Source organism: Zea mays, chromosome 8 (genome assembly GCF_902167145.1).
Source record: "Zea mays cultivar B73 chromosome 8, Zm-B73-REFERENCE-NAM-5.0, whole genome shotgun sequence".
NCBI lineage: Eukaryota > Viridiplantae > Streptophyta > Magnoliopsida > Poales > Poaceae > Zea > Zea mays.
In genome coordinates, this window is record NC_050103.1 from 63,186,530 (window position 1) to 63,197,065 (window position 10,536).

Consider the following 10,536-nt stretch of genomic DNA (forward strand, 5'->3'; position numbering starts at 1 on the left):
AATATTTGTCCCCCATGTGAATGGATAATAAATCCATCCCTTGATTCAGTGCAAGGAATGCAATGCTTTTCCACAAAATTCTTGCTTATGAAAGTATGTGAAGCACCAGAATCAAAGAGAATGGCTGCTGGGTAATTGGCCACAAGGAACGTACCCATCATTACCGGCTCGCCCTCCGGTGTAGTGGCCACTTGAGTGTAATAAATCCGTCCTGTCTTCTTGATATTTTTGCCCGTTGAATTGTTAGCCATGTTCCCTTTTCCTTGATTGGAGCTCCCAGAGTTCTGCTGAGTGTTGAATTTATTCTGCTTTGGGTATGGACAGTCCTTTATAAAGTGTTCAGACTTTCCACAGTTAAAGCATCCAGTGGAAGAACTAGGGAGAGCGGGGAAACGAGTACCAGGGGCACTCGGCTGATTTGTAGAAGTGGGGGCAGTGGCAGGACAAACGAAAACAGGCTGTTTGAACGGATAGGAGGGTGGACGAGGCGAAGAACGATTCTGGTTAAAAGGTCATATTACCAACCTAGTTCGCTTCTCAGGTCCCTAATTAGACCTGTCACCTCCAAATCACTTTGATTTTCCATGGCCTGTGTTCTTGGCTTCTACGACCAATGCCGTGCTGACAGCTCTGATGTAAGTAAGGTCAAGACAGGTTTCCATTTTCCTCTGAAGCCTGTCATTAAGTCCCCTCATGAAGCAATTCTTTTTTCTTCAGGTCAGTATTTACTTGATTGATAGCATACTAGGATAGATGATTGAACTTGTTGAGATACTGCATTACAGTATCTCCCCCTTGCTTTAGTCGAATGACTCCTCTTGTTTCATGTGAAGCACTCCCTCTGGAACATAGTGTTCACGGAAGGCCAGTTTAAATTCTCCCCAAGTGACCTGATGTCCAGCCGGCTGAACTGCTACAAAGTTCGCCCACCATGTACTGGCAGGCCCTCTTAGTTGTTGGGCAGCAAATAATGGCTTCTGTGTCTTCGTGCAACGGACCAATCCAAACTTCTGCTCCATTACTCTTATCCACTCATCAGCTTCTAAAGGGTCTTCTACTTTAATAAAGAGCGGGGGACGTGTCGCAGAGAATTCATGGTACATAGTTTCATGAGGTCCTTGCGGAGGAGCTCTGCCTCCGTGTAGCTGGAACTGATTACCTGCCATCTCATGCAAGAAGCGGGTATTATCTGCAGTAACATTGACCAAGGCAGCGATAGCCTCGGCCAGTGTCAGTGGTACCGGCGGTGGGTTTGGAGTATCTTCCCGACCACGGGAAGTCCCCGCACCGTCGTGTGCGCAAGTCCGTGATGGCATCTGAGGCAAAGAAACATTTGGAAAAAATATAACATGCCAACATATACCATCATATTACATTACCAAAATGTAATTATACAGACTCTAGCGTACATCATGCCCATAGTACTTATTTTACATCAGTATAATATCTAAACTATACTATTCTAGTCTTCATCGTCTTTTGTTGCTTCACTGTCTACTGCAGGAGACCGCTCGTCAGCCAGGTTCATAGAAGGAGGGGGCTTAAAAAGGTCCAACTCCCCCTCAGGTCCTGCGTTTGCTGTTCCCGAGGGTCCGGCTTCCATTGCAGCAGCGTCGGAAGGTACGTCCGGGTGCAGTCGAGCATACAGTACATGTACTTCCTCATATAAAGTATTGCAATATACTTGCAGACTATCGAGGGCTGCACTAAGCTCAGTCACACGAGCTCGAGCTTTTGCTTCGCGATCCCAAGCAACCGAACGTGAGTTGACAGCCCAATCAACCGCCAAACCCTGTTCAGAAAGCTCGTCTTGCAAGCATCTGACATCAGCTGACAATTCAGCTATGCGCTGACTGTCCTGTGCCCACACCCTATTTCGGTGACGTAGCTCCGTCCGAAGCTGTTCCACTTTGGCTTCCAAATCTCTGATGGGGTCGTTGTTGCCGCCGCTGCTCCCTTCATGTCTGGGGGCTAACTGATGACGAGGAACACCAAAAGGTCCAGTGGACTTGCGCGCGGTTTTCCTCGTACGTGCCATATCTCCATAAGAGGGGAAGATTTATTAGTATAATTTTTAAACATGAAGCATGCATAACCCAATAATTACGGAATCAACCTTCTTTGATCCCCACTTCCTGTATATTGCACTCTATTACCTGGTCTTATAAGATGAGAACTTCCAGAGAGTGGCAAGTTAAGAATGAAAGAATATTTCTGGATAAGTATTTGAAAATTCTTTTTGAAGTGCTTCATAATATCTGAAGAGATGGGCTTCGCTCCAATACCAGCTGTGACGGAACCTCCCAAGGTATTAGGCCCACCTACATTTGTCCTTGTCCTAAGGACCTTGGACAACCCTGTAGATGCACATAATCACTCGACAAGTTCGGTACTGTATCATCATTTCCTCGCCCAAGAGCGCTTCACCCGTCACGCAGATATTACATTACATCGGAGGAAAGAACAACGGAAGTGATTACAATAATTTAATTTACATTCATTCAAATATAGAGAAAGAGTATTATTGTTATTACAAACCAGGGTATATGAGTGCATAAGTATTATTATTACAGTCTTGGGAGGCAAAAACCCCTCCCGCATAAAAGTATATTGTTTTTCAAGTGGGAGGCCAACATCCTACCGCGACTTTACTGCTGAGGTTCTTCCTTTGGCAACACCTTAGAACAAAAACAACAAAAGTTTGTTGTTTCCTCACCTACAACAACATGGGTTCGAAAACCCTGAGTACGGAGTGTACTTTCGCAAGTCTTACCCGTCAAAAGAAAAGACTCTCAAGGATATGCTGGCTTGAGGGAGTCAAGGTAAGGCTGATCGAATATCAAAGACTCTGTTTGCAGAAATGCTTACTAATAGTGGATCCTTAAAATCTAGTTTTATTAGCAAGTTAAGTCATTACCTATAACTAGAGTTCTTTCTACCCTAGTTCAAGCACTTGACCTGCACTAGCCGTCTTCACTAGAATGCTACGTGTAAGTCAGTGACCAAGTCTTCATGTCCGAGAAGTAACGGCGATCTGAATTGATTAATACCCAGCTTGGGATCTCCAATCACACGACATATGTAGCACTTAACCCTTGCATATGTTAACTCGCCACCGGGTTTCTTAAGACCAGACCGGGTTCACGCCAACCGAGAGCACAGATACACCACCGTCCAGCCTCTTGCCCCGGAGGGTACACACTACTCTCGGCATCTCTCCACTCCCATTGCGTGTTGGCCTTTCTGGTATTAGTCTGCCTGAGGCAAAGCTTACCCATGACGAGGCATGTGACCAGTTAAAGGGTCCTCGGTCAGTAGGCCCACATCGACATGGTCCTTAAGCGATCAGACGAAGACACTACACCGAGACTCTCTTCTCATGCAAGTCATCCGCCCGGTCTCAACTTTATCATTTAAAACCCAAATTGGTACCTGGCAGAGGTACCTCTTGTCCGATGTTGAACCCATCACGACCATGATGGATCCACCATCAAGTTTTTATTTTTGAAAACATCCCCTTCCCTTTGAAGCATCACCTTTGGTTTAAAACATAATCTTTTTGTTTTCTAAAGAAAGACTAAGCATTAGAAAACCTTTTAATAGAATAGGTAATCAAGGGATGGTAAACAATTTCAAGGAAGGAAATGCAACAATAGTTTGGCACACAACTCCTATCACCTAATGCATCAAACAAAGTGTTAATGATTTTAAAACAGCAAGGAGGCGGCAAATGCACTGGGGCTTGCCTTGTGTTGTAGGGGAGTCGAGCTCTGTTCCACAGATATCAAAATAAAAACAGTTCCCGGCAGGTGGATTCTCAGTCGGTGGTGCAGTTTCTTCTTCTTCAGCAGTTACTTCTTCCTCGTTTTCTATACATAACCATATATATCCATGAATGCTCATGTGATGATCATGAAAAAGCAATGATAATAGAGGTTCATCAAGTTGTACCTTGAATACAACTTTCCTTCATGGTGCACTAGGGAAACTAGGGTTTTCTAAGTCAGTATCTCATTTCCCTAAGACAATTATTACATAGAAGGCTAGGGTTTTGGGTTTGGGAATCAAACACTGTCCCAAAACATATCAAACTTTACCCATGGGCTCTAAATACCATATTAGGCTTACCCAAAAAGTTTTGTGATTTTTAGAGTTATTAAATAATTTCTAAAATTCCAAAAGTATAGGTTTAGGCCCTTTTAAATACTAAATAATTCCTGGTTTGGACTAAAAATCTTGGAACTATTTTTATTAAATTCTAGAGGAATTTAGGAACCAAGTAAAATTGGTCTTATATTTTTAGCATTTTTCTAGAATTTTCTATAAATTCTCTAATCCTGATAGAAAAAGAAAAAGAGAAAGGATGAATAGTAACAGACTCAATTCGGTCTAGGTCGGCCCACGACCAGCGAAACGCGCCCGCGGTGTCCATTTTGCATAGATGTCCCTGGTCTTTTGAAAAACCCGTGATGAATCCTCTCCACTATTTCCCTGTCTCACTGACATCTGCACTAAGGCCTCTCCCTTTCTATTTCTTCGCAAGGTGAGGTCCCCGACCACGGACGGCGGAGCAGTGGCTCCGGCGAGCCTATACCGGCCGGAAAAGACAACGACTAGGCCTCTCCGTTGCTTAACACCTAATTCTACCCTCGGCGACACTAATCCCTCAACCAATTGTGGAGTTCTAACTCAAAATCGCTTTGCCCACGGTGATGGCGCAAACTGAGGATAACCCGAGGCGTTCCTAGCGATCTAACACGGTCTAATTCAATTGACTGGGCCGATAAGCATCCCCAGCGCACAAGGGTGCTGAAATAAGGGCAAGGAAGGTATGAACAGACCTGTAGATGTCTGGCCACAACGAGCTCACTCACGACGGAGTTCTAACTGATTTGGGGGAACTTCAAAATTGGAGCGCTCTGGTGGACCATCTGAGGCACGGGCGGGTGCGTTGGATGTGTAAATACCTAACGGATCACTGGGCGGTAATTTATAGGCTACATCGGCGGTGTCAGCTAATTTTGAGAAGACGCGTGGCCACCGGAAAAGAGAGTGAGTCATCGTAGCGGTTTGCCGTGGCGGTCACTGGGCAATGAGGTATGGCGGTTACTGGGCAGTAACTACGACTCGCGACGATGTGGTAAATGGCCTAAGGCGTGGCGCAACCGTGGTGAATGGTGTATATTCCGGTGATGGCCGCTCGGCCACGTCGCCGGCGCAAGTGGATGAGCGACAGAGCGCAACAGTGCCTCCAAGTTCATCCACGACAAGATCTTTTTACCCCGCGAAGTTATCTGTGTGCTACCAGGCGTGAATCACAATGCCGGCGCGAATCCGAGCGCAGGGTTGCCGGCGGCGAGGTGCACTGCACCTGTGATCTTATTAAGTTCACTGTACCATCAGAAACCCTATCAGGACGCCTGACAGAGCGATTTCCAGTGCCTAGATCTCCAATTTTCATGTGATAACTTGCTAATCCACCTTTAACAAAGTTGTTGTCCCATAATCCAGCTTTAATCTTGCTATAGCAACCATACTTAAATCCTCACTAAATCATACTCAAAATAGCTCCGAAACTTGGTCCTGGTTCACTGTCAGTCCAGTTTTAGAGCTACACCCGACTGACAGACCAACTTCAGGTCTATTTTTCTCCCACTTTCATGTAGCACTAGGACTTACTCACTCAATCAAATTTGTTCTCCTTACATAGCTCTACAAGTTTTCTATATTGACCAAGAGCAAAATCCTCAAGAATTCTGAGATATAGAGCTCTAAAGTTGACCCCATTCAACTGAATTCAGACTTAAGCATATGGGGTTCATGGGGTACTTTTTGCAAATAAGTCCAAATCCCACTTTTAACTTGCAAATCCTGAAATTTGAAAAACACATGATTTGTGGTGTTCTATTACTTTGGTATTTGCATTTTGGTCCAAAAGTGCACAAAATTTACATCTAACCCCTAGGTTTTAATTAGGGTTTCTAGGGTTTGTTTTTAGGGCTTTAGGCACATTAGGGTTTTGGTGCCACTAAAGTCCATCAAATGTGATACCTTGTGATCATTTCTCATGTCTCACGGGATTTTTACTCATTTAAGCTTTTCTTTCTCCCATAAGTCCTAATTTAGGGTTAAATACCCTATCCTAGGGTTTATAGCACACCAAGCCCTATCATCACAACTTCTTTGAAATTTTTACCTAGTGAATGCATTCTAGGTATAACAAACAATGAAATTTTTACCTAGTGTTATGCTCAAGTTTTAGTACTAGTAACACCAGGGGTGTTACACGTTCATACTTAACAATTATTAATAAAAGAATATTTTAGCTAATATTAACCATGTTGGTATGTATTTATAAAAGCGCAAGTTGAAAACCCTAAATTAGATTTAATTGAAATGCTAATTCAATAATTATTGGCCAAACACACATTTAAATAATTAATTAAAATATGTAACAACAGAGAATAATATTTTTAACATGTAGACAATTTTAATACGAATATAACACTACTTAAACAGAGCGAATCGGATTTATAACGCGAATGATATCAAATATTTAAATCAATCAAATCTCTGCGCGCAGTCACACCAAATTCCAGGGTCTATTTCGCAAAATCATCATCTCCTACCTCCCTCCATCTTCTTCACACACCATGGCAAGGGGAGGGGGGTTCGGGTGACGGGGGGAGCCGCGCGCGTGAGGGGGGGGGAGAGGGGATAGAGGAGAGGGAGAGGGCTATCGGGATGGGGTAGGGGTTGCGTCCATGCGGCAAAAAACGAAGAAGAACACGAAGATGTGCCAACACTATTCTACTCATCTAACAACAAGTCAAGTGTCATTGCCAAGTTCATTGACATTAAGTGTTATGTTGTTAAGGAGAAGATTTAGGATCAAACCATAAAAGCAGGCATACTAGAATTCAGTAGATGCTAGCAGATCCGATCATAAAAGGCCTCCCACCCAACGTGTTCAGACAGTGCGTAGCCGGCATGGGTTTCAGAGAGAGCCTGTGATCTTGAATCACAGGTGCTACAAAATGCAATCTAGTAAAGCTATTTCATTCTGAGGCAGGGGAGCATGTTGTAGTCAACGAGTGCGGTGACTCTTAATCGGTTATCGTTACGTGTTGGTCTTGATGTGTAAACTTGTCGAGGGGTGAACCCAGAAAAGTGAAGTATAATAAAAGTATAGAACAAAGGGGAGAATGTTGGTGTGTCCTCTACACAACTGGTTAACAGTAACCAGGGTAGATCTAACTAACCATCTCCTCAACCCACACCCTTGATCGCGGGGAGGGGGACCTAACCTTATAGTTGCAGCCCTACTTCACCTTGTGCCATATAAAAAGGGATTAGGGACCGGCAGGTTTAGCCAACGCATTAGCCATGCTTGAAACCCTAATACCACACAATCAGAGAGGCTCCCATCGCCTTGGTGTTTGCCATGACCGGAAGTTTTGCTAACCCTAATGGCGGCTACGGACCATGGAGCCCCAAGGGGTCCAGAGACCAAACCACCACCTCTACAGGGCGGCGGCAATGTCCAGATCAAGGCGGCATCGGTGGGATCCTCCTCCACCTCTACAAGACCTTCCTCCACCTCTACAAGCCACAGGATGCCAAGATCTTGCCTTGCCCTTAATCAAGGGCAAGACAGCAAGACGATATGGATTCCTACTTCCCTCTGTTTATGTGTTAACAATGCGTGCGCAAGTATAGATCAACTGTTTATTATTAAGTGCTCTCGGATTTGACTAAGTAGACACCGCAAGATTTCTTAAATCTAGCAGGACAAAGTTTCCAATCCATTTCCTGGGGATGAGAAGCTTGCATGGACTGTCACAAAATTAGATCCTAACTCTACCGACACCTGTATAATACAGTATACTGTGAGCGGCATAGCAAGGTGGTTGAAGACTTGCTGTTCCTTTTCTGTCATAATGATTAGAGATTATGATCCATCAAATCTGGTCTTAATGCAGCAGCAGCAGCTAACCAGCTACACACTATCTTTTCTCCACGATACAGGGCACCAGCTCCATCAGTTTAGCGCAGAATAAGGCAATCTGCACATGGTCTGCGGCTTTCTTTATGTTCAGAAAAAATAAAATTTTGTCCCTTGCTCCCAGTGGCGGATCCAAGGGGTGGGCAAGGTGGGCCATGGCCCCACCTCAATTTTTTAACCCCTTATACCTAGGTTTAGGTACACACCAAAATAAACAAATTTTTGTATAGTTAGCGTGGACAAATCTAATTAAAACTAGGTTTTGATCTATTTTTCTATCGACGCTTCACTACTCAGTCCACTCTTTATCTGAGCCATTTGATTCTCTTCCCTAGCGCAAGCCCAGTCGTGGCTCACTCACTTCTTCGGTCTTCGGTCATCGACTGACCAGTAAGTCGGTGACCTAACCCGCCCGTTGCAGCGCACCTTACCTTCTCATCACTCATCAGCTCGTCGACTCGTCGGGATCCTGCAGACAACGTTGATATTTTGCCTCCTAGTCCGCACCAGCAGATGAGCAAGTTGTTGGTGGGACCGTGGTGTCATATGTCCCTCGCTAACTCATTAGAGTCTCACCGCGTCGTTGCAACACGACAATGGGTGTCGCTTGCCGTCATCTATCGCTACCTTGCTTCCTGCACTCGCTCCTCCTAGCTGTCGTCGTCTCACCAACGCCATCTCACGACAATTTCGATGACTCGCCAGAACGACGCGCCGATGCGGCTGCTCCGCTCTAGTGCCTCGTCCTCAGTCAGTCCACCTATTTTTTCTCTATAGCTCTCCTTTTGGTAGCCAAAAAGGTTTTTTGGTATTCATATCATTTTGGAAACACTAGATATTATCATTTAACATTCATGTTATTATCATTAATCTATATTTATAGTCTAGTCTGGTGATTTGTCTCTTGCACTGTTGGCCCCACCTAGAATTTTGTTCTGCGTCCGCCACTGCTTGCTCCCACCCACTCATTGCAGAGTATCCAAACCCACAATAATCCATTGATTAAGAAGTGCCCGGACTACACGATTCCGCTTGCGTCTGGCACTCCCATGGTGTTATATAGACGGCTTTAGGAAAGCCCATACAGATCCAGAGCCAATAACCATTAACCAGCTGAGTAGCAGAGGCATTGACATAGCAATGGCAGCCCGCCATGGCAGCAGGAGAACAAGGGCAGATCAATGGCTGTTTGGTGGGAAGTGGAGGGGAACCGTAAAGGAGACAAGGCATCCTCCGCCTGTCCCTGAGGCCAAGCTTCCAAATCCCGTTCCCGTTCAGAAGGACGAAGGCGTCTGCCTTGAGAAGCCTCGGGTGCAGAGAGAGGTCGCCGACGTCGCGCCCGGAAGGAGATCTATGCCGGAGATGGAGATCAACATGAAAGAAGTCGTTGCGGTGCTCGGGGTGAAGGTCATGGCTGCAGACATGCCGCCGTTCATGCAGCTGCATGCCTTCCGGTGCGCTAAGCGGTCCCATGACAACTTGGACAAGTTCAGCTCAAGGCAACTGGCCCATGATGTGAAGAAGGTATGCTCGTTCTGATGATATTTGCCTTGCCTTCTACAGAGCCATCCATCAAATTGTTCTGTTCTTCGATCCTGTCTTTCGGATGAGTTAGTTCTTTGTGAAAACAAACTTCAATTTTTCACTCTTCAATTGTTGCTATATATCCAAACAGGAGTTCGATAAAGTGTATGGGCCTACCTGGCACTGCATCGTTGGTACGAGCTACGGTTCCTTTGTGACACATTCCAGAGGCTGCTTCCTCTACTTCTCCATGGACAAAATCATAGTGATGCTGTTCAAGACCAAGATAAGGAAAGTGTTAGCATCCTGAGCAGCCTGTCCATCATGAAGGGCGTGGTCAGTCCAGCTTTTCTATGATACTGACAATTGTAAAATATTGAACCTTATAGCTTGGAGCTGAAGAGCTAACTTGAATCATTCTTGTCTGTGAGTGGCAACTTGCTAACATGGGGCCGTACTGCGGTGCTGTTGTTGTAGACTAAAAAATTAACCGTTCAAAGCAATGATGAATTATTTGCATCGGTGTAGTGTAGGAGTACTTTGCTGAGGCACAGCTCTGGTATGCCAGAGTGCCAGGCTGCATCAGCGATCACGGTCAAGGTCACGTTGTAAGATTCCTGATTGGCAGAGATCTGTTTGCCATAGGGAGGGCCATGCAAAGAATGGCATGGTCACGTCACGCCGTGGACCAAAATCAAATTTTTTTTGGCTTTTACATCGTTTATGCAAGGCCTGTTTGTTTCTTGCAAAATTATATAATTCAGCTTATTTTATATAGATTATATAATCTAGTGTATATAATTATATTTAAAGGATTTGTTTACATAAATTATTAGTGGATAAAAAGTCAAACAATAATATAAAATAAACACTTAATGTTCTGCTTATGGATTATCATAATCTAGATACCTAAATTATATAATTCATTCTGATAATCTATACTATTTATTTGTCTCTTAACTTATTTGAACTAGATTATATAATCTAGAGGATAAACAAACAAGGTT

The 10,536-nt window shown here is 44.4% G+C and overlaps 1 protein-coding gene across 1 annotated transcript; it reads left to right on the forward strand.

Moving 5' to 3' along the window:
* The first annotated feature begins 9,142 nt into the window (after nt 1–9,142).
* Nucleotides 9,143–10,252, forward strand: LOC100216769 (putative dynein light chain type 1 family protein). Its single transcript, NM_001143168.1, has 2 exons — nt 9,143–9,529; nt 9,681–10,252. Exons 1-2 carry the CDS (start codon nt 9,146–9,148, stop codon nt 9,837–9,839), a joined length of 543 nt encoding a protein of 180 aa, NP_001136640.1. The 5' UTR covers nt 9,143–9,145; the 3' UTR covers nt 9,840–10,252.
* The last annotated feature ends 284 nt before the right edge of the window (nt 10,253–10,536 follow it).